The sequence below is a fragment of the Gallus gallus genome, chromosome 2 (genome assembly GCF_016699485.2).
Source record: "Gallus gallus isolate bGalGal1 chromosome 2, bGalGal1.mat.broiler.GRCg7b, whole genome shotgun sequence".
Taxonomy (NCBI): domain Eukaryota; kingdom Metazoa; phylum Chordata; class Aves; order Galliformes; family Phasianidae; genus Gallus; species Gallus gallus.
Window position 1 is genome coordinate 148,116,564 of NC_052533.1, and position 26,058 is coordinate 148,142,621.

Sequence of the window (26,058 nt, forward strand, 5' to 3'; positions counted from 1 at the left end):
GGGGCGCCAGAGGGACATCATATATGGGGACATATATGGGGATATGGGGATATATATGGGGATATGGGGATCCTCCAGGAACAGCTCGTCCACCTGGGGGCGCCAGAGGGACATATATGGGGATATACATGGGGATATGGGGATATACATGGGGATATGGGGACATATATGGGGATATGGGGATCCTCCAGGAACAGCTCGTCCACCAGGGGGCGCCAGAGGGACAGCGTCGGGACATGGGGATTTACATGGGGATATGGGGATATACATGGGGATATGGGGACATATATGGGGATATGGGGACATATATGGGGATATGGGGATCCTCCAGGAACAGCTCGTCCACCAGGGGGCGCCAGAGGGACATATATATATGGGGATATGGGGATATATATGGGGATATGGGGATCCTCCAGGAACAGCTCGTCCACCTGGGGGCGCCAGAGGGACATATATGGGGATATGGGGACCCTCCAGGAACAGCTCGTCCACCAGGGGGCGCCAGAGGGACATCATATATGGGGACATATATGGGGATATGGGGATCCTCCAGGAACAGCTCGTCCACCAGGGGGCGCCAGAGGGACATATATATATATATGGGGATATGGGGATCCTCCAGGAACAGCTCGTCCACCAGGGGGCGCCAGAGGGACAGCGTCGGGACATGGGGATATACATGGGGATATGGGGACATGGGGACATATATGGGGATATGGGGACATATATGGGGATATGGGGATCCTCCAGGAACAGCTCGTCCACCAGGGGGCGCCAGAGGGACATCATATATGGGGATATACATGGGGATATGGGGATCCTCCAGGAACAGCTCGTCCACCTGGGGGCGCCAGAGGGACATATATGGGGACATTATGGGGACATATATGGGGACATATATGGGGATATCGGGATCCTCCAGGAACAGCTCGTCCACCTGGGGGCGCCAGAGGGACATATATAGGGACATTATGGGGACATATATGGGGACATGGGGACATATGTGGGGACATGGGGACATGAGGACCCCCTATACCCCCCATCCCTCCCCAACCCCTATACCCTCCTCACCCCCATTCCCCCAAAATCTCCCCCATCCCCCCCCACCCCCCACCTGCTGCCCCCCATCCCCATACCCCCGCATACCCTCCACTCCCCCCCACCCCCATACCCCTCCAACCCCATAACCCCCCTCCCCCCCACCCCCATCCCCCCCATCCACCCCCATTCCCCCCCATCCCCCCCCTCACCCCACCTGCTGCCGCCCACCCCCATCCCCCCCACCCCTATACCCCCCCATCCCCATACCCCCCCATACCCCCATTGCCCCCATCCCCATACGCCCACATCCCCCCCACCCCCACCCCAAACCCCCCCATACTCCCTCTCCTCCCCCCCATCCCCCTCCACCCCACCCGCATCCCCCCCCAACCCCTATACCCCCCACCCCTATTCCCCCCCCCATACCTCCCAATATCCCCCCCCCCATCCTCCACCCCAATACCCCCCCACCCCAATACCCCCCCATACCCCCCCATCCCTATACCCCCCCACCCCTATACCCCCCCATACCCCCCTCTCCTCCCCCCCATCCCCCTCCACCCCACCCGCATCCCCCCCAACCCCTATACCCCCCACCCCTATACCCCCCCCATACCTCCCAATATCCCCCCCCCACTCCTATACCCCTCCCGCCCCCCACCTGCTGCCCCCCAACCCTTATACCCCCCCACCCCCACCCCCATACCCCCCCACCCCCATACCCCCCATCCCCCCCCAACCCCTATACCCCCCACCCCCACCCCTATACCCCCCAATCCCCATACCCCCCCTCATAACCCCCCCACCCCCATCCCCCCCCATACCCCCCCATCCCAATACCCCCCTACACCCCCCATGCCCCCCCCATCCCCCTCCCACCCCCATATCCCCCCCACGTATATCCCCCCCATACCCCCCTTATACCCCCCCACTCCTATACCCCCACCCCCCACCTGCTGCCCCCCACCCCCATACCCCCCCATACCCCCCCACTCCCACCCCCCCCATTACCCCCCACACCCCTATACCCCCCCAACCCCTATACCCCCCCATACCCCCCCACCCCAATACCCCCCTACACCCCCATGTCCCCCCCCACACTGCTGCCCCCCACCCCCATACCCCCCCATAACCCCCACTCCCACCCCCGCATCCCCTCCAACCCCTATACCCCCCCACCCCACCCCCATCCCCCCCAACCCCTATACCCCCCCACCCCCAACCCCCCCTCTCCCCACCTGCTGCCCCCCATCCCCATACCCCCCCCCCACCCTCATACCCCCCCCACCCCCATCCCCCCACCCCAATACCCCCCCATACCCCCCATGCCCCCCCCATCCCCCCCCAACCACTATACCCCCCACCCCTATACCCCCCCCATACCCCCCCCTACCCCCCCCACCCCTATACCCCCCCCCACCTGCTGCCCCCCACCCCCATACCCCCCATACCCCCCCACTCCCACCCCCCCCATCCTCCCCCCACCCCTATACCCCCGCACCCCGCCCCCACACCCCTATACCCCCGCACCCCCACCCCTATATCCCCCCTATACCCCCCCCACCCCAATACCCCCCTACAACCCCCATACCCCCCCATCCCCATACCCCCCCCCACCCCCATCCCCCCCCCACCCACCCCACCCCAATACCCCCCTACACCCCCAACCCCTATACCTCCCACCCCTATACACCCCCCCATACCCCCCCAACCCCTATATCCCCCCCCATACCCCCCCTATACCCCCCCCACCCTCATACCCCCCCCATCCCTATACCCCCCCACCCCAATACCCCCCCTTACCCCCCCCATACCCCCCCCACCCCAATACCCCCCCACCCCCGTCCACCCCCATACCCCCCCCCACCTGCTGCCCCCCACCCCCATACCCCCCACCTTTATACCCCCCCACCCCCATAGCCTCCCAACCCCTATACCCCCCACCCCTATACCCCCCATACCCCCCCTATACCCCCCACCCCCCCATAGCCCCCCACCCCCATACCCCCCCCCACGTATATCCCCCCCCATACCCCCCCTATACCCCCCCACCCCATACCCCCCCCACGTATATCCCCCCCCATACCCCCGCACCCCACCCCCACACCCCTATACCCCCCCACCCCCAGCCCTATACCCCCCCCAACCCCTATACCCCCCCCGACCCCCCCCCATACCCCCCCACCCCCATACCCCCCCCACCCTCATACCGCCCCCACCCCCATACCCCCCCCATCCCTATACCCCCCCCACCCCAATACCCCCCCCTTACCCCCCTCGCCCTCCCCCCCACCTGCTGCCCCCCACCCCCATACCCCCCACCCCTCCTCTCCTCCCCCCCCACCCCCACCCCCCCCCATACCCCCCATGCCCCCCCCCCACCTGCTGCCCCCCCACCCCCATACCCCCCACCCCTCCTCTCCTCCCCCCCACCCCCATACCCCCCCATCCCCCCATACCCCCGCCCCCACCTGCTGCCCCCCACCCCCATACCCCCCACCCCCTCTCTCCTCCCCCCCACCCCCCATACCCCCCCCACGTATATCCCCCCTATACCCCCCCTATACCCCCCCACCCCTATACCCCCACCCCCCACCTGCTGCCCCCCACCCCCATACCCCCCACCCCCCCTCTCCTCCCCCCCACCCCATACCCCCCCCACGTATATCCCCCCATACCCCCCCTATACCCCCCCCACCCCAATACCCCCTTCCCACCCCCATACCCCCCCCACGTATATCCCCCCCATACCCCCCCTATACCCCCCCCACCCTAATATCCCCCCCACCCCCATACCCCCCCCACGTATATCCCCCCCTACACCCCCCATGCCCCCCCCATCCCCTTCCCACCCCCATACCCCCCCCACGTATATCCCCCCCCATACCCCCCCTATACCCCTCCACCCCTATACCCCTTCCACGTATATCCCCCCCCATACCCCCCTATACCCCCCCACCCTCATATCCCCCCCACCCCCATACCCCCCCACGTATACCCCCCCACCCCCCCCCCACCCCCACGCCCCCGCCCCCCCCACCTGCTGCCCCCTCTGCGGCAGCGCTCTGTCCTCCAAGGCGCGGAGCACACGCGGGTACTGCGGCGGCAGGAGGTGCCCCATGGCGCACAGCCCCTGGCCCAGCTTCACGTACAGCCCGCCGTTCCGCAGCGCCCCCCGCAGCAGCCGCTCCGCCCCCCGCTCGTGGCACCGCGCCATGGCCGCCTCGAACGGAGCGCTGCCCTGCGGGACACCGCGGCCCCACTCAGCCCCATTCATTCGGCCCCGCTGAGCCCATAGGGACTGTGGGGTCACACCGAGCCCCATTCGGCCCCACTCAGCCCCATTCATTCGGCCCCGCTGAGCCCATAGGGACTGTGGGGTCACACCGAGCCCCATTCGGCCCCACTCAGCCCCATTCAGCACCGTTCGGCCCCACTCGGCCCCATTCGGCCCCACTGAGCCCATAGGGACTGTGGGGTCACACCGAGCCCCATTCGGCCCCACTCAGCCCCATTGGGTCCCATTCATTCCGCCCCATTCGGCCCCACTCGGCCCCATTCGGCCCCACTGAGTCCCACTGAGCCCCACTCAGCCCCATTCAGCCCCACTCAGCCCCATTGGGTCCCATTCATTCCGCCCCATTCGGCCCCACTCGGCCCCATTCGGCCCCACTGAGTCCCACTGAGCCCCACTCAGCCCCATTCAGCCCCGCTGAGTCCCACTGAGCCCCATTCAGCCCCATTCATTCCGCCCCATTCGGCACCATTCGGCCCCACTCGGCCCCATTGGGTCCCATTCATTCTGCCCCATTCGGCCCCACTCAGCCCCATTCAGCCCCACTGAGTCCCACTGAGCCCCACTCAGCCCCATTGGGTCCCATTCATCCCACCCCATTCAGCCCCACTGAGTCCCACTGAGCCCCACTCAGCCCCATTCATCCCGCCCCATTCAGCCCCACTGAGTGCCACACTGAGCCCCATTCAGACCCATTCATTCTGCCCCATTGGGCCCCATTCAGCCCCATTCATTCCGCCCCATTCGGCCCCACTCAGCCCCATTGGGTCCCATTCATCCCACCCCATTCAGCCCCACTGAGTCCCACTGAGCCCCATTCAGCCCCATTCATTCCGCCCCATTCGGCCCCACTCAGCCCCATTCGGCCCCACTGAGCCCATAGGGACTGTGGGGTCACACCGAGACCCATTCGGCCCCACTCAGCCCCATTGGGTCCCATTCATCCCACCCCATTCAGCCCCACTCAGCCCCATTCGGCCCCACTGAGCCCATAGGGACTGTGGGGTCACACTGAGCCCCATTTGGCCCCACTCAGCCCCATTCGGCCCCGCTGAGCCCATAGGGACTGTGGGGTCACACCGAGCCCCATTCGGCCCCACTCAGCCCCATTGGGTCCCATTCATCCCACCCCATTCGGCCCCATTCGGCCCCATTGGGTCTCATTCATCCCACCCCATTCGGCTCCACTCAGCCCCATTCAGCCCCACTCAGCCCCATTGGGTCCTATTCATTCCGCCCCATTCGGCCCCACTCAGCCCCATTCGGCCCCGCTGAGCCCATAGGGACTGTGGGGTCACACCGAGCCCCATTCGGCCCCACTCAGCCCCATTGGGTCCCATTCATTCCGCCCCATTCGGCCCCACTCGGCCCCACTGAGCCCATAGGGACTGTGGGGTCACACTGAGCCCCATTCGGCCCCACTCAGCCCCATTCGGCCCCGCTGAGCCCATAGGGACTGTGGGGTCACACCGAGCCCCATTCGGCCCCACTCAGCCCCATTGGGTCCCATTCATCCCACCCCATTCAGCCCCACTCAGCCCCATTCGGCCCCACTGAGCCCATAGGGACTGTGGGGTCACACTGAGCCCCATTTGGCCCCACTCAGCCCCATTCGGCCCCGCTGAGCCCATAGGGACTGTGGGGTCACACCGAGCCCCATTCGGCCCCACTCAGCCCCATTCAGCACCATTCGGCCCCACTCGGCCCCATTCGGCCCCATTCAGCCCCATGGGGTCCCATTGGGTCCCATTGAGTCCCATTCATTCCGCCCCATTTGGCCCCACTCAGCCCCATTCAGCCCCATTGGGTCCCATTCATCCCACCCCATTCAGCCCCACTCAGCCCCATTCGGCCCCACTGAGTGCCCCACTGAGCCCCATTCAGCCCCATTCATTCAGCCCCATTCAGCCCCATTCGGCCCCACTCAGCCCCATTCAGCCCCATTGGGTCCCATTCATCCCACCCCATTCAGCCCCACTGAGTCCCACTGAGCCCCATTCAGCCCCATTCATTCCGCCCCATTCGGCACCATTCGGCCCCACTCGGCCCCATTGGGTCCCATTCATTCTGCCCCATTCAGCCCCACTCAGCCCCATTCAGCCCCACTGAGTCCCACTGAGCCCCACTCAGCCCCATTGGGTCCCATTCATCCCACCCCATTCAGCCCCACTGAGTCCCACTGAGCCCCACTCAGCCCCATTCATCCCGCCCCATTCAGCCCCACTGAGTGCCACACTGAGCCCCATTCAGACCCATTCATTCCGCCCCATTGGGCCCCATTCAGCCCCATTCATTCCGCCCCATTCGGCCCCACTCAGCCCCATTGGGTCCCATTCATCCCACCCCATTCAGCCCCACTGAGTCCCACTGAGCCCCATTCAGCCCCATTCATTCCGCCCCATTCGGCCCCACTCAGCCCCATTCAGGCCCACTGAGTCCCACTGAGCCCCATTCGGCCCCACTGAGCCCATAGGGACTGTGGGGTCACACTGAGCCCCATTCGGCCCCACTCAGCCCCATTCGGCCCCGCAGAGCCCATAGGGACTGTGGGGTCACACCGAGCCCCATTCGGCCCCACTCAGCCCCATTCAGCACCATTCGGCCCCACTCGGCCCCATTCGGCCCCATTCAGCCCCATGGGGTCCCATTGGGTCCCATTGGGTCCCATTCATTCCGCCCCATTTGGCCCCACTCAGCCCCATTCAGCCCCATTGGGTCCCATTCATCCCACCCCATTCAGCCCCACTGAGTCCCACTGAGCCCCATTCAGCCCCATTCATTCCGCCCCATTCGGCCCACTCAGCCCCATTCGGCACCGCTGAGCCCATAGGGACTGTGGGGTCACACCGAGCCCCATTCGGCCCCACTCAGCCCCATTGGGTCCCATTCATCCCACCCCATTCGGCCCCATTCGGCCCCATTGGGTCTCATTCATCCCACCCCATTCGGCTCCACTCAGCCCCATTCGGCCCCACTCAGCCCCATTGGGTCCCATTCATTCCGCCCCATTCGGCCCCACTCAGCCCCATTCGGCCCCGCTGAGCCCATAGGGACTGTGGGGTCACACTGAGCCCCATTCGGCCCCACTCAGCCCCATTGGGTCCCATTCATTCTGCCCCATTCGGCCCCACTCAGCCCCATTCGGCCCCACTGAGTCCCACTGAGCCCCACTCAGCCCCATTCAGCCCCACTCAGCCCCATTGGGTCCCATTCATTCCGCCCCATTCGGCCCCACTCAGCCCCATTCGGCCCCGCTGAGCCCATAGGGACTGTGGGGTCACACCGAGCCCCATTCGGCCCCACTCAGCCCCATTCAGCACCATTCGGCCCCACTCGGCCCCATTCGGCCCCATTCAGCCCCATGGGGTCCCATTGGGTCCCATTGGGTCCCATTCATTCCGCCCCATTTGGCCCCACTCAGCCCCATTCAGCCCCATTGGGTCCCATTCATCCCACCCCATTCAGCCCCACTGAGTCCCACTGAGCCCTATTCAGCCCCATTCATTCCGCCCCATTCGGCCCCACTCAGCCCCATTCGGCCCCGCTGAGCCCATAGGGACTGTGGGGTCACACCGAGCCCCATTTGGCCCCACTCAGCCCCATTGGGTCCCATTCATTCCGCCCCATTCGGCCCCATTCATTCCGCCCCATTCGGCCCCACTCAGCCCCATTCATTCTGCCCCATTCAGCCCCACTGAGTCCCATTGGGTCCCATAGAGCCCATAGGGACCGCGGGGTCCCACTGAGCCCCATTCAGCCCCATTCATTCCGCCCCATTCGGCCCCACTCAGCCCCATTCATTCTGCCCCATTCAGCCCCACTCAGCCCCATTCGGCCCCACTGAGACCCACTGAGCCCCATTCAGCCCCATTCATTCCGCCCCATTCAGCCCCACTGAGTCCCATTGGGTCCCATAGAGCCCATAGGGACCGCGGGGTCCCACTGAGCCCCATTCAGCCCCATTCATTCCGCCCCATTCGGCCCCACTCAGCCCCATTCATTCTGCCCCATTCAGCCCCACTCAGCCCCATTCGGCCCCACTGAGTCCCACTCAGCCCCATTCGGCCCCACTGAGCCCATAGGGACTGTGGGGTCACACCGAGCCCCATTCGGCCCCACTCAGCCCCATTCGGCCCCGCTGAGCCCATAGGGACTGTGGGGTCACACCGAGCCCCATTTGGCCCCACTCAGCCCCATTGGGTCCCATTCATTCCGCCCCATTCGGCCCCATTCGGCCCCATTGGGTCCCATTCATCCCACCCCATTCGGCTCCACTCAGCCCCATTCGGCCCCACTCAGCCCCATTGGGTCCCATTCATTCTGCCCCATTCGGCCCCACTCAGCCCCATTCGGCCCCGCTGAGCCCATAGGGACTGTGGGGTCACACCGAGCCCCATTCGGCCCCACTCAGCCCCATTGGGTCCCATTCATTCCGCCCCATTCGGCCCCACTCGGCCCCATTCGGCCCCACTGAGTCCCACTGAGCCCCACTCAGCCCCATTCAGCCCCACTCAGCCCCATTGGGTCCCATTCATTCCACCCCATTCAGCCCCATTCAGCCCCGTTCGGCCCCACTGAGTCCCACTGAGCCCCACTCAGCCCCATTCAGCCCCACTGAGTCCCACTGAGCCCCATTCAGCCCCATTCATTCCGCCCCATTCGGCACCATTCGGCCCCACTCGGCCCAATTCAGCCCCATTGGGTCCCATTCATCCCACCCCATTCAGCCCCACTCAGCCCCATTCGGCCCCACTGAGTCCCACTGAGCCCCATTCAGCCCCATTCATTCAGCCCCATTCAGCCCCATTCGGCCCCACTCGGCCCCATTCGGCCCCGCTGAGCCCATAGGGACTGTGGGGTCACACCGAGCCCCATTCGGCCCCACTCAGCCCCATTGGGTGCCATTCATTCCGCCCCATTCGGCCCCATTGGGTCCCATTCATCCCACCCCATTCGGCTCCACTCAGCCCCATTCGGCCCCACTCAGCCCCATTGGGTCCCATTCATTCCGCCCCATTCGGCCCCACACAGCCGCATTCAGCCCCATTGGGTCCCATTCATCCCACCCCATTCAGCCCCACTCAGCCCCATTCGGCCCCACTGAGTGCCCCACTGAGCCCCATTCAGCCCCATTCATTCAGCCCCATTCAGCCCCATTCGGCCCCACTCAGCCCCATTCAGCCCCATTGGGTCCCATTCATCCCACCCCATTCAGCCCCACTGAGTCCCACTGAGCCCCATTCAGCCCCATTCATTCCGCCCCATTCGGCACCATTCGGCCCCACTCGGCCCCATTGGGTCCCATTCATTCTGCCCCATTCAGCCCCACTCAGCCCCATTCAGCCCCACTGAGTCCCACTGAGCCCCACTCAGCCCCATTGGGTCCCATTCATCCCACCCCATTCAGCCCCACTGAGTCCCACTGAGCCCCACTCAGCCCCATTCATCCCGCCCCATTCAGCCCCACTGAGTGCCACACTGAGCCCCATTCAGACCCATTCATTCCGCCCCATTGGGCCCCATTCAGCCCCATTCATTCCGCCCCATTCGGCCCCACTCAGCCCCATTGGGTCCCATTCATCCCACCCCATTCAGCCCCACTGAGTCCCACTGAGCCCCATTCAGCCCCATTCATTCCGCCCCATTCGGCCCCACTCAGCCCCATTCAGGCCCACTGAGTCCCACTGAGCCCCATTCGGCCCCACTGAGCCCATAGGGACTGTGGGGTCACACTGAGCCCCATTCGGCCCCACTCAGCCCCATTCGGCCCCGCAGAGCCCATAGGGACTGTGGGGTCACACCGAGCCCCATTCGGCCCCACTCAGCCCCATTCAGCACCATTCGGCCCCACTCGGCCCCATTCGGCCCCATTCAGCCCCATGGGGTCCCATTGGGTCCCATTGGGTCCCATTCATTCCGCCCCATTTGGCCCCACTCAGCCCCATTCAGCCCCATTGGGTCCCATTCATCCCACCCCATTCAGCCCCACTGAGTCCCACTGAGCCCCATTCAGCCCCATTCATTCCGCCCCATTCGGCCCACTCAGCCCCATTCGGCACCGCTGAGCCCATAGGGACTGTGGGGTCACACCGAGCCCCATTCGGCCCCACTCAGCCCCATTGGGTCCCATTCATCCCACCCCATTCGGCCCCATTCGGCCCCATTGGGTCTCATTCATCCCACCCCATTCGGCTCCACTCAGCCCCATTCGGCCCCACTCAGCCCCATTGGGTCCCATTCATTCCGCCCCATTCGGCCCCACTCAGCCCCATTCGGCCCCGCTGAGCCCATAGGGACTGTGGGGTCACACTGAGCCCCATTCGGCCCCACTCAGCCCCATTGGGTCCCATTCATTCTGCCCCATTCGGCCCCACTCAGCCCCATTCGGCCCCACTGAGTCCCACTGAGCCCCACTCAGCCCCATTCAGCCCCACTCAGCCCCATTGGGTCCCATTCATTCCGCCCCATTCGGCCCCACTCAGCCCCATTCGGCCCCGCTGAGCCCATAGGGACTGTGGGGTCACACCGAGCCCCATTCGGCCCCACTCAGCCCCATTCAGCACCATTCGGCCCCACTCGGCCCCATTCGGCCCCATTCAGCCCCATGGGGTCCCATTGGGTCCCATTGGGTCCCATTCATTCCGCCCCATTTGGCCCCACTCAGCCCCATTCAGCCCCATTGGGTCCCATTCATCCCACCCCATTCAGCCCCACTGAGTCCCACTGAGCCCCATTCAGCCCCATTCATTCCGCCCCATTCGGCCCCACTCAGCCCCATTCGGCCCCGCTGAGCCCATAGGGACTGTGGGGTCACACCGAGCCCCATTTGGCCCCACTCAGCCCCATTGGGTCCCATTCATTCCGCCCCATTCGGCCCCATTCATTCCGCCCCATTCGGCCCCACTCAGCCCCATTCATTCTGCCCCATTCAGCCCCACTGAGTCCCATTGGGTCCCATAGAGCCCATAGGGACCGCGGGGTCCCACTGAGCCCCATTCAGCCCCATTCATTCCGCCCCATTCGGCCCCACTCAGCCCCATTCATTCTGCCCCATTCAGCCCCACTCAGCCCCATTCGGCCCCACTGAGACCCACTGAGCCCCATTCAGCCCCATTCATTCCGCCCCATTCAGCCCCACTGAGTCCCATTGGGTCCCATAGAGCCCATAGGGACCGCGGGGTCCCACTGAGCCCCATTCAGCCCCATTCATTCCGCCCCATTCGGCCCCACTCAGCCCCATTCATTCTGCCCCATTCAGCCCCACTCAGCCCCATTCGGCCCCACTGAGTCCCACTCAGCCCCATTCGGCCCCACTGAGCCCATAGGGACTGTGGGGTCACACCGAGCCCCATTCGGCCCCACTCAGCCCCATTCGGCCCCGCTGAGCCCATAGGGACTGTGGGGTCACACCGAGCCCCATTTGGCCCCACTCAGCCCCATTGGGTCCCATTCATTCCGCCCCATTCGGCCCCATTCGGCCCCATTGGGTCCCATTCATCCCACCCCATTCGGCTCCACTCAGCCCCATTCGGCCCCACTCAGCCCCATTGGGTCCCATTCATTCTGCCCCATTCGGCCCCACTCAGCCCCATTCGGCCCCGCTGAGCCCATAGGGACTGTGGGGTCACACCGAGCCCCATTCGGCCCCACTCAGCCCCATTGGGTCCCATTCATTCCGCCCCATTCGGCCCCACTCGGCCCCATTCGGCCCCACTGAGTCCCACTGAGCCCCACTCAGCCCCATTCAGCCCCACTCAGCCCCATTGGGTCCCATTCATTCCACCCCATTCAGCCCCATTCAGCCCCGTTCGGCCCCACTGAGTCCCACTGAGCCCCACTCAGCCCCATTCAGCCCCACTGAGTCCCACTGAGCCCCATTCAGCCCCATTCATTCCGCCCCATTCGGCACCATTCGGCCCCACTCGGCCCAATTCAGCCCCATTGGGTCCCATTCATCCCACCCCATTCAGCCCCACTCAGCCCCATTCGGCCCCACTGAGTCCCACTGAGCCCCATTCAGCCCCATTCATTCAGCCCCATTCAGCCCCATTCGGCCCCACTCGGCCCCATTCGGCCCCGCTGAGCCCATAGGGACTGTGGGGTCACACCGAGCCCCATTCGGCCCCACTCAGCCCCATTGGGTGCCATTCATTCCGCCCCATTCGGCCCCATTGGGTCCCATTCATCCCACCCCATTCGGCTCCACTCAGCCCCATTCGGCCCCACTCAGCCCCATTGGGTCCCATTCATTCCGCCCCATTCGGCCCCACACAGCCGCATTCAGCCCCATTGGGTCCCATTCATTCCACCCCATTCAGCCCCACTGAGCCCCATTCGGCCCCATTCGGCCCCACTCAGTCCCACTGGGCCCCATTCAGCCCCATTCCCAATCCCAACCCCACCCCACCCCAACCCCAACCCCAATCTAACCCCATCCCCACCCCACTCCCACCCCATCCCATATCCCACCCCAACCCCCCCCCACCTCCTCCACGCCCCACAGCTCCACGTGTTGTGTCCACCAGTAGTCCACGGAGATCCCCACTCCAACCGACAGAGATCTGTGTGGGGCACAGAGAGTGTGGGGGGTGCTGCCCCATAACCCCATAACCCCATACCCCATAACCCCATACCCCATAACCCCATACCCCATAACCCTATACCCCATACCCCCATACCCCCATAACCCCATAACCCCACACCCCAAATCCCCATACCCCCATAACCCCATACCCCCATAACCCCATAACCCAATAATCCCATACCCCATAACCCCATACCCCATAACCCTATACCCCATACCCCCATACCCCCATAACCCCATAACCCCACACCCCAAATCCCCATACCCCCATAACCCCATACCCCCATAACCCATAACCGCATAACCCAATAATCCCATACCCCATAACCCCATACCCCATAACCCTATACTCCATACCCCTATAACCCCATACACCATAACCCTATAACCTCATCACCCCATAACCCATCTCCATAACCCTATAATCCCATAACCCTATAATCCCATAACCCTATAACTGTGTAACTCCAAAACCCCATAACCCCAAACCCCATACACCATGACCCCATAACCCCATGACCCTATACCCCCATAGCCCCATACCTCATAACCCATATCCCATAACCCATACCCCATGCCCCCATACCCCATGACCCCATAACCCCATACCCCATAACTGCTGCCCCCCAGCCCCATAACCACAGCCCCCCAACTCCACTCCCCCATAACCACAGCCCCATAACCTCCCGCCCCATAACCTCCCGCCCCATAACCACAGCCCCATAACCTCCTGCCCCATAACCTCCCGCCCCATAACCTCCCACCCCATAACCTCCCACCCCATAACCACTGCCCCATAACCTCCTGCCCCATAACCTCCCACCCCATAACCACTGCTCCATAACCTCCTGCCCCACAGCCCCACAACCTCCCGCCCCACAGCCCCATAACCACCCCATAACCTCCCACCCCATAACCACTGCCCCATAACCTCCTGCCCCATAACCTCCCACCCCATAACCACTGCTCCATAACCTCCTGCCCCACAGCCCCACAACCTCCCGCCCCACAGCCCCATAACCACTGCCCCATAACCTCCCACCCCATAACCTCCCACCCCATAACCACTGCTCCATAACCTCCTGCCCCACAGCCCCACAACCTCCCGCCCCACAGCCCCATAACCACTGCCCCATAACCTCCCACCCCATAACCACTGCTCCATAACCTTCTGCCCCACAGCCCCACAACCTTCTGCCCCACAGCCCCATAACCTGCAGCCCCCATAACCCCCATAGCCCCCCATAACCCCCCGACCCCACACATCCCATAGACCCCAACGACCCCCTCGACCCCCCCACCCCACAGACCCCATCACCCCATGACCTCTGACCCCCCCACCCCACAAACCCCATCACCCCGTGACCTCTGACCCCATAACCCCACAAACCCCATAGCCCCCCATAACCCCCCGACCCCACACATCCCATAGACCCCAACGACCCCCTCGACCCCCCCACCCCACAGACCCCATCACCCCATGACCTCTGACCCCCCCACCCCTATAACCCCTCAACCCACAAACCCCATAGCCCCCCAATAACCCCCCAACCCCACCCATCCCATAGACCCCAATAACCCCCCCGATCGCCCCCACCCCACATCTCCTTACCCCCCATAACCCCCCTTCCCCACAAACCCCATCACCCCATGACCTCTGACCCCCCCACCCCACAAACCCCATCACCCCGTGACCTCTGACCCCATAACCCCCATAACCCCACAAACCCCATAGCCCCCCATAACTCCCCGACCCCACACATCCCATAGACCCCAACCACCCCCCTCGACCCCTCCACCCCACAGACCCCATCACCCCGTGACCTCTGACCCCCCCACCCCCATAACCCCTCAACCCACAAACCCCATAGCCCCCCAATAACCCCCCAACCCCACCCATCCCATAGACCCCAATAACCCCCCCCGATCGCCCCCATCCCACATCTCCTCACCCCCCAAAACCCCCCCACCCCACAGACCCCACCCCCCCATGACCTCTGATCCCCCACAACCCCGTGACCTTTGACCCCCTGACCTCCCCACCCCCGACCCCCATATCCCCCCATAACCTTGATCCCCCACCATCCAGAACCCCCCATTACCCCTCACACCCCTCCGGCCCCCCATGACCCCTGACCCCCCACCCTCATGACCTCTGACCCCAACTTACCGTGACCTTTGACCCCCCACCCCCATGACTTCAGACCCCACCCCCCCGTGACCTTTGACCCCTGCCCCCTACCTGGCGAAGCGCCCCACCCCCCCCAGCAGCAGCCGCAGCCGCCGTCGCTGTGGGGGGGCGGCCCCGAAGTAGCAGCCAATGGGAACGGCCACCACCGCCGCCACGGGGAGCAGCACCGGCAGCCTGCCACATCCCATAATAGGTCCTTGGAACGCACAGCCCATGGGGAGAACCCCATAGGGACGTCCCATAAAGACCCCATAACGACATCCTATAATGACCCCATAGGGACATCCCATAATGACCCCATAACGACATCCCATAATGACCCCATAGGGACGTCCCATAATGACCCCATAACGACATCCCATAATGACCCCATAGGGACATCCCATAATGACCCCATAGGAGCATCCCATAATGACTCCGTAAGGACATCCCATAATGAGACCCCATAGGGACACCCCATAATGACCCCATAGGGACATCCCATAATGACACCCCATACGGACACCCTATAATGACCCCATAACGACATCCCATAATGACCCCATAGGGACGTCCCATAATGACCCCATAAGGACATCCCATAATAGGTCCTTGGAACGGACAGCCCATGGGGAGAACCCCATAGGGACGTCCCATGATGACCCCATAACGACATCCCATAATGACCCCATAGGGACATCCCATAATGACCCCATAAGGTCATCCCATAATAGGTCCTCGGAACGGACAGCCCATGGGGAGAACCCCATAGGGACAGCCCATAATGACCCCATAACGACATCCCATAATGACCCCATAGGGACGTCCAAATATGACCCCATAAGGACATCCCATAATAGCTCCTCGGAACGGACAGCCCATGGGGAGAACCCCATAGGGACGTCCCATAATGACCCCATAACGACATCCCATAATGACCCCATAGAGACGTCCCATAATGACCCCAAAAGGACATCCCATAATGACCCCATAACGACATCCCATAATGAGACCCCATACGGACACCCTATAATGACCCCATAACGACATCCCATAATGACCCCATAGGGACGTCCCATAATGACCCCATAGGGACATCCCATAATAGCTCCTCGGAATGGACAGCCCATGGGGAGAACCCCATAGGGACGTCCCATAATGACCCCATAAGGACATCCCATAATAGCTCCTCGGAACGGACAGCCCATAATGAGACCCCATAGGGACATCCCATAATGACCCCATAACAACATCCCATAATGACCCCATAGGAACACCCCATACTGACCCCATAGGGACGTCCCAATATGAGACCCCATAAGGACATCCCATAATAGGTCCTCGGAACGCACAGCCCATGGGGAGAACCCCATAACGACATCCCATAATGACCCCATAGGGACACCCCATACTGACCCCATAGGGACAGCCCATAATGAGACCCCATAAGGACATCCCATAATGACCCCATAACGACATCCCATAATGACCCCATAACGACATCCCATAATGACCCCATAGGAGCATCCCATAATGACTCCGTAAGGACATCCCATAATGAGACCCCATAGGGACACCCCATAATGACCCCATAGGGACATCCCATAATGACACCCCATACGGACACCCTATAATGACCCCATAACGACATCCCATAATGACCCCATAGGGACGTCCCATAATGACCCCATAAGGACATCCCATAATAGGTCCTTGGAACGCACAGCCCATGGGGAGAACCCCATAGGGACGTCCCATAATGACCCCATAACGACATCCCATAATGACCCCATAGGGACATCCCATAATGACCCCATAAGGTCATCCCATAATAGGTCCTCGGAATGGACAGCCCATGGGGAGAACCCCATAGGGACGTCCCATAATGACCCCATAAGGACATCCCATAATAGCTCCTCGGAACGGACAGCCCATAATGAGACCCCATAGGGACATCCCATAATGACCCCATAACAACATCCCATAATGACCCCATAACAACATCCCATACTGACCCCATAGGGACGTCCAAATATGACCCCATAAGGACATCTCATAATAGGTCCTCGGAATGGACAGCCCATGGGGAGAACCCCATAGGGATATCCCATAATGAGACCCCATAGGGACGTCCCATAATGACCCCATAGGGACATCCCATAATAGCTCCTCGGAACGGACAGCCCATGGGGAGAACCCCATAACGACATCCCATAATGACCCCATAGGGACGTCCCATGATGACCCCATAACGACATCCCATAATGACCCCATAGGGACGTCCCATAATGACCCCATAACGACATCCCATAATGACCCCATAGGGACGTCCCATAATGACCCCATAAGGACATCCCATAATGACCCCATAGGGACATCCCATAATGACCCCAAAAGGACATCCCATAATGACCCCATAGGGACGTCCCATAATGAGACCCCATAGGGACATCCCATAATGACCCCATAACGACATCCCATAATGACCCCATAACGACATCCCATAATGAGACCCCACAGCGTCTCCATAACCCCATAAGTAACCCCAAAACCCATAACCCCATACGTGACCCCATAACCGCCCCCATAACCCCATACGTGACCCCATAACCCCATACATGACCCCATAACCCCATAACCCTATAAGTGACCCCATAAGTGACCCCATAACCCCATACATGACCCCATAACCCCATAAGTGACCCCATAACCCTATATGTGACCCCATAACCCCATAAGTGACCCCATAGCCCCACACGTGACCCCATATGTGACCCCAATACCCCATAAGTGGCTCCATAACCCTATAACCACCCCCATGAGCCCATAAGTGACCCCATGACCCCATACATGACCCCATAACCCCACACGTGACCCCATAACCCCATAACAGCCCCCATAACCCCATAACAGCCCCCATAACCCCATAACCGCCCCCATAACCCCCTAAGTGACCCCATTACCCCATAGCCCCATAAGTGACCCCAGGACCCCATAAGAGACCCCATAACCCCATACGTGACCCCAATACCCTATAACCCCAGAAGTGGCCCCATAACCCCGTAACCACCCCCATGACCCCATAATTGACCCCATAACCCCATACATGACCCCATTACCCCACACGTGACCCCTAACTCCATATATGACCCCATTACCCCATAACCCCATAACTGACCCCATAACCCCATACGTGACCCCATTACCCCATGACCCCATAAGTGACCCCATGACCCCATATGTGACCCCATAACCACCCCCATAACCCCATACATGACCCCATAACCCCATAATTGACCCCATAACCTCATACGTGACCCCAAAACCCCACAACCCCATAACCAACCCCATAACCCCATACATGACCTCATAACCCCATAACCCCATAAGTGACCCCATAACCCCATATGTGACCCCAAAACCCCATAGCCCCATAACCAACCCCATAACCCCATACATGACCCCATAACCCCATAACCCCATAAGTGACCCCATGACCCCATAACTCAATAAGTGACCCCATAACCACATATGCGACCCCATAACCCCATACGTGACCCAAAACCCCATACGTGACCCCATTACCCCATGACCCCATAAGTGACCCCATGACCTCATATGTGACCCCATAACCACCCCCATAACCCCATACATGACCCCATAACCCCATAATTGACCCCATAACCTCATACGTGACCCCAAAACCCCACAACCCCATAACCAACCCCATAACCCCATACATGACCCCATAACCCCATAACCCCATAAGTGACCCCATAACCCCATACGTGACCCCAAAACCCCACAACCCCATAACCAACCCCATAACCCCATACATGACCTCATAACCCCATAACCCCATAAGTGACCCCATAACCCCATACGTGACCCCAAAACCCCACAACCCCATAACCAACCCCATAACCCCATACATGACCCCATTACCCCATAACCCCATACATGACCTCATAACCCCATAACCCCATAAGTGACCCCATGACCCCATAACTCAATAAGTGACCCCATAACCACATATGTGACCCCATAACCCCATACGTGACCCCATAACCCCATACGTGACCCCATAACCCAACACGCGACCCCATAGCCGCTCTCATAACCCCATAAGTGACCCCATAACCCCATATGTGACCCCATAGCCCCCCACGTGACCCCCCACGCGACCCCACAGCCCCTCACACGACCCCATAGCCCCCCGATGCGACCCCATAGCCCCCCACGTGACCCCCATGTGACCCCATAGCCCCTCACGTGACCCCTCCCGTGACCCCACAGCCCCTCACGTGACCCCGATCCCCTCATGTGACCCCACAGCCCCCCACGTGACCCCTCACGTGACCCCATAGCCCCCCAGGTGACCCCACAGCCCCTCACATGACCCCATAGCCCCCCCCACATGACCCCCACGTGACCCTACAGCCCCTCACGTGATCCCCCATGCGACCCCCCGCATGACCCCATAGCCCCCCACGTGACCCCCCACGTGACCCCACAGCCCCCCAACGTGACCCCCCACGTGACCCCACAGCCTCTCACGTGACCCCTCACGTGACCCCATAGCACCTCACATGACACCTCATGTGACCCCGTAGCCCCCCCACGTGACCTCATAGCCCCTCACGTGACCCCTCCCGTGACCCCACAGCCCCTCACGTGACCCCGTAGCCCCCCCATGTGACCCCTCACGTGACCCCATAGCCCCCCACGTGACCCCACAGCCCCTCACATGACCCCGATCCCCTCATGTGACCCCATAGCCCCCCCATGTGACCCCTCCCGTGACCCCACAGCCCCTCATGTGACCCCGTAGCCCCCCCACGTGACCCCCATGTGACCCCATAGCCCCCCACGTGATCCCTCCCGTGACCCCACAGCCCCTCACGTGACCCCAATCCCCTCACGTGACCCCACAGCCCCCCACGTGACCCCTCACGCGACCCCATAGCCCCCCAGGTGACCCCACAGCCCCTCACATGACCCCGTAGCCCCCCCACGTGACCCCCACGTGACCCCACAGCCCCCCACGTGATCCCCCATGCGACCCCCCGCATGACCCCACAGCCCCCCACGTGACCCCCCACGTGACCCCACAGCCTCTCACGTGACCCCTCACGTGACCCCACAGCCCCTCGCATGACCCCTCATGTGACCCCATAGACCCTCTCGTGACCCCATAGCCCCCGCCATGTGACCCCTCCCGTGACCCCACAGCCCCCAATGTGACCCCGTAGCCCCCCCAAGTGACCCCTCACGTGACCCCATAGCCCCCCACGTGACCCCACAGCCCCCCACGTGACCCCTCACGTGACCCCACAGCCCCCCATGTGACCCCTCCCGTGACCCCACAGCCCCTCATGTGACCCCGTAGCCCCCCCATGTGACCCCTCACGTGACCCCACAGCCCCCCACGTGACCTCTCACGTGACCCCAGCTATGACCTGTCACGTGACCCTGTAGCCCCCCACGTGACCCCCACGTGACCCCACAGCCCCTCACATGACCCCAATCCCCTCACGTGACCCCTCACGTGACCCCATAGCCCCCCAGGTGACCGCACAGCCCCTCACATGACTCCTCACGTGACCCCATAGGCCCTCATGTGACCCCACAGCCCATCACGTGACCCCATAGCCCCCCCCACGTGACCCCCGTAGCCCCTCACGTGACCCCTCACGTGACCCCATATCCCGCCCCACATGACCCCCCACGTGACCCCACAGCCCCTCGCATGACTTCTCGTGACCACCATAGCCCCTTACGTGACCCATAGCACCCCCCCACGTGACCCCTCACGTGACCCCATAGCCCCCCACGTGACCCCACAGCCCCCCACATGACCCCCCACGTGACCACTGTAGCCCCTCAAGTGACCCCATAGCCCCCACATGTGACCCCACCCGTGACCCCACAGCCCCCAATGTGACCCCTCACGTGACCCCACAGCCCCCAATGTGACCCCTCACGTGACCCCACAGCCCCCCACGTGACCCCACAGCCTCTCACGTGACCCCTCACGTGACCCCACAGCCCCTCGCATGACCCCTCATGTGACCCCATAGACCCTCTCGTGACCCTGTAGCCCCCCCATGTGACCCCTCCCGTGACCCCACAGCCCCCCACGTGACCCCGTAGCCCCCCCAAGTGACCCCCCACGTGACCCCACAGCCCCTTGCATGACCTCTCACGTGACTCCCATAGCCCCACACGTGACCCATAGCCCCCTCCATGTGACCCCTCACGTGACCCAGTAGCCCCCCCACGTGACCCCACAGCCCCTCACATGACCCCTCCCGTGACCCCACAGCCCCCCACGTGACCCCTCCCGTGACCCCACAGCCCCCCATGTGACCCCATAGCCCCCCCCACATGACCCCCATAGACCCTCACGTGACCCCTCACGTGACCCCATAGCCCGCCCCACATGACCATCTCACATGACCCCCCAGCCCCCCATGTGACCCCATAGCCCCCCCCAAGTGACCCCCCACGTGACCCCAAAGCCCCTCGCATGACCCCTCATGTGACCCCATAGATCCTCTCATGACCCCATAGCCCCCCCATGTGACCCCTCCCGTGACCCCACAGCCCCTCACATGACCCCATAGCCCCCCCCACATGACTCCCATGTGACCCCACAGCTTCTCACGTGACCCCTCCCGTGACCCTACAGCCCCTCATGTGACCCCGTAGCCCCCCCATGTGACCCCTCATGTGACCCCATAGCCCCTCAAGTGACCCCCACGTGACCCCACAGCCCCTCACATGACCCCAATCCCCTCACGTGACCCCTCACGTGACCCCATAGGCCCTCATGTGACCCCACAGCCCCTCACGTGACCCCGTAGCCCCCCCACGTGACCCCCCACGACCCAACAGCCCCTCACGTGACCCCATAGCCCCCCACGTGATCCCCCATGCGACCCCCTGCTTGACCCCACAGCCCCCCATGTGACCCCCCACGTGACCGCTGTAGCCCCTCAAGTGACCCCATAGCCCCCACATGTGACCCCACCCGTGACCCCACAGCCCCCAATGTGACCCCTCACGTGACCCCACAGCCCCCCACGTGACCCCACAGCCTCTCACGTGACCCCTCACGTGACCCCACAGCCCCTCGCATGACCCCTCATGTGACCCCATAGACCCTCTCGTGACCCTGTAGCCCCCCCATGTGACCCCCCACGTGACCCCACAGCCCCTTGCATGACCTCTCACGTGACCCCCATAGCCCCACACGTGACCCATAGCCCCCTCCATGTGACCCCTCACGTGACCCAGTAGCCCCCCCACGTGACCCCACAGCCCCTCACATGACCCCTCCCCCACGTGACCCCTCACGTGACCCCATAGCCCCCCAGGTGACCCCACAGCCCCTCACATGACCCCGTAGCCCCCCCACGTGACCCCCACGTGACCCCCGTAGCCCCCACATGACCCCTCCCGTGACCCCACAGCCCCTCACGTGACCCCGTAGCCCCCCCATGTGACCCCCCACGTGACCCCATAGCCCCCCTGTGACCACTCATGTGACCCCAGCTTTGACCCGTCACATGACCCCGTAGCCCCCCTCATGTGACCCCTCACATGGCCCCACAGCCCCCCACATGACCCCTCACATGACCGCTGTAGCCCCTCACGTGACCCCGTAGCCCCCCCACGTGACCCCCGTAGCCCCTCACGTGACCCCTCATGTGACCCCGTAACCCCCCACATGACCCCCACGTGACCCCACAGCCCCTCACATGACTCCTCACGTGACCCCATAGGCCCTCATGTGACCCCACAGCCCCTCACGTGACCCCCCATGTGACCCCACAGCCCCCCACATGACCCCTCCCGTGACCCCACAGCCCCCCATGTGACCCCCCACGTGACCCCACAGCCCCCCACGTGATCCCCCATGCGACCCCCCGCATGACCCCACAGCCCCCCACGTGACCCCCCACGTGACCCCACAGCCCCCCACGTGACCCCTCACGTGACCCCACAGCCCCTCGCATGACCCCTCATGTGACCCCATAGATCCTCTCGTGACCCCATAGCCCCCCCATGTGACCCCCACGTGACCCCATAGCCCCCCCATGTGACCCCCACGTGACCCCACAGCCCCCAATGTGACCCCGTAGCCCCTCACGTGACCCCTCCCGTGACCCCACAGCCCCTCACATGACCCCGATCCCCTCATGTGACCCCATAGCCCCCCACATGTGACCCCTCCCGTGACCCCACAGCCCCTCATGTGACCCCGTAGCCCCCCCATGTGACCCCTCACGTGACCCCACAGCCCCCCACGTGACCTCTCACGTGACCCCAGCTATGACCTGTCACGTGACCCTGTAGCCCCCCACGTGACCCCTCCCGTGACCCCACAGCCCCCAATGTGATCCCGTAGCCCCCCCACGTGACCCCTCACGTGACCCCATAGCCCCTCATGTGACCCCACAGCCCCTCACGTGACCCCGTAGCCCCCCCACGTGACCCCCCACGACCCAACAGCCCCTCACGTGACCCTGTAACCCCCCATGTGACCCCACAGCCCCCCACATGACCCCCCACGTGACCCTGTAGCCCCCACACATGACCCCTCACGTGACCCCACAGCCCCTCACGTGACCCCCCACGTGACCCCGTAGCCCCCCCCACGTGACCCCCATGTGACCCCACAGCCCCTCATGTGACCCCTCACGTGGCCCCGTAGCCCCCCCGTGACCCCTCCCGTGACCCCACAGCCCCTCACGTGACCCCGTAGCCCCCCCCACGTAACCCTACACATGACCCCGTAGCCCCCGTCATGTGACCCCTCCCGTGACCCCACAGCCCCTCACATGACCCCATAGCCTGTCACGTGACCCCCCACGTGACCCCATAGCCCCCCCCACGTGACCCCTCACATGACCCCAGCTGTGACCTGTTACGTGACCCTGTAGCCCCCCACGTGACCCCACAGCCCCTCACATGACCTCTCACGTGACCCCATAGCCTCGCATGTGACCCATAGCCCCCCCAAGTGACCCCCACATGACCCCACAGCCCCTCACATGACCCAGTAGCCCCCCCACGTGACCCCACAGCCCCTCACATGACCCCATAGCCCGCCCCACGTGACCATCTCACGTGACCCCACAGCCCCCCGTGTGACCCCGTAGCACCCCCACGTGACCCCTCATGTGACCCCATAGCCCCTCACGTGACTCCGTAGCCCCCCGATGCGACCCCACAGCCCCCCACATGACCCCACAGCCCCTCACGTGACCCCACAGCCCCTCACGTGACCCCACAGCCCCTCGCATGACCCCTCATGTGACCCCATAGACCCTCTCGTGACCCTGTAGCCCCCCCATGTGACCCCTCCCGTGACCCCACAGCCCCCCACGTGACCCCGTAGCCCCCCCAAGTGACCCCCCACGTGACCCCACAGCCCCTTGCATGACCTCTCACGTGACTCCCATAGCCCCACACGTGACCCATAGCCCCCTCCATGTGACCCCTCACGTGACCCAGTAGCCCCCCCACGTGACCCCACAGCCCCTCACATGACCCCTCCCGTGACCCCACAGCCCCCCACGTGACCCCTCCCGTGACCCCACAGCCCCCCATGTGACCCCATAGCCCCCCCCACATGACCCCCATAGACCCTCACGTGACCCCTCACGTGACCCCATAGCCCGCCCCACATGACCATCTCACATGACCCCCCAGCCCCCCATGTGACCCCATAGCCCCCCATGTGACCCCCACGTGACCCCGTAGCCCCCCACGTGACCCCCCATGTGACCCCACAGCCCCTCACATGACCCCATAGCCCCCCATGTGACCCCTCACGTGACCCCACAGCCCCTCACGTGGCCCCATAGCCCCCCATGTGACCACTCACGTGACCCCATAGCCCCCCCCACGTGACCTCTCACGTGACCCCACAGACCCCCACGTGACCCCGAAGCCCCCCACCGTGACCGCCCACGTGACCCCACAGCCCCTCGCATGACCCCTCATGTGACCCCTGTAGCCCCTCATGTGACCCCGTAGCCCCTCCCACGTGACCCAACAGCCCCCCACGTGACCACCCCACGTGACCACCCCACGTGACCCCCCGTGACCCCGCCCACCTGGCTCTCACTCTCAGCTCCGCGCGGGGCGGTCGGGGGCGGAACCGCAGCACCTGTGGGGGAGGGGCGGCAGTGGGGCACAGCGACCCATAAGTGCCCCATAGCGACCCATAAGTGCCCCATAGCGACCCATAGCAGCCCCATACAGCCCCATAACTGCCCCATAGCGACCGATAAGTGCCCCACAGCGACCCATAACTGCCCCATAGCGACCCATAACTGCCCCACAGCGACCCATAACCACCTCATAGAGACACGTAACTGCCCCATAGCGACCCATAACTGCCCCATAGAGACCCAAAACTGCCCCACAGCGACCCATAAGTGCCCCATACAGACGCATAACTGCCCCACAGCGACCCATAAGTGCCCCATAGAGATCCATAAGTGCCCCACAGCGACCCATAAGTGCCCCATAGAGACCCATAACTGTTCCACAGCGACCCATAACTGCCCAAAGCGACCCATAAGTGCCCCATAGCGACCCGTAACCGCCCCACAGCGACCCATAAGTGTCCCACAGCGACCCATAACTGCCCCACAGCGACCCATGTGTTCCATAGCGACCCATAACTGCCCCATAGTGACCCATAACTGCCCCACAGCGACCCATAACCGCCTCATAGAGACACATAAGTGCCCCATAGCGACCCATAAGTGCCCCACAGCGACCCATAGCAGCCCCATAGAGACCCATAAGTGCCCAACAGCGACCCATAAGTGCCCCACAGCGACCCATAAGTGCCCCATAGAGACCCATAAGTGCCCCACAGCGACCCATAACCGCCTCATAGAGACCCATAACTGCCCCACAGTGACCCATAACCGCCCAAAGCGACCC

General features: G+C 63.2%; 1 protein-coding gene across 2 annotated transcripts in view; it reads right to left on the minus strand.

Moving 5' to 3' along the window:
* Positions 1-6: 6 nt before the first annotated feature.
* Positions 7-26,058, minus strand: part of ADCK5 (aarF domain containing kinase 5) — a 30,328-nt gene continuing 4,276 nt past the window's right edge. Inside the window, exons 2-6 of one of the 2 annotated variants that reach the window (XM_040696131.2) lie at positions 25,218-25,270; positions 15,163-15,285; positions 12,822-12,897; positions 4,082-4,282; positions 9-937 (exon numbers count right to left, since the gene is read on the minus strand). In XM_040696131.2, the coding sequence (XP_040552065.1) occupies positions 245-937; positions 4,082-4,282; positions 12,822-12,897; positions 15,163-15,285; positions 25,218-25,270 (1,146 nt within the window). In that variant the 3' untranslated portion in view covers positions 9-244. Of the gene's footprint in view, positions 938-4,081; positions 4,283-12,821; positions 12,898-15,162; positions 15,286-25,217; positions 25,271-26,058 lie in introns of both variants that reach the window. The other variant, XM_040696132.2, reaches the window with a different exon arrangement.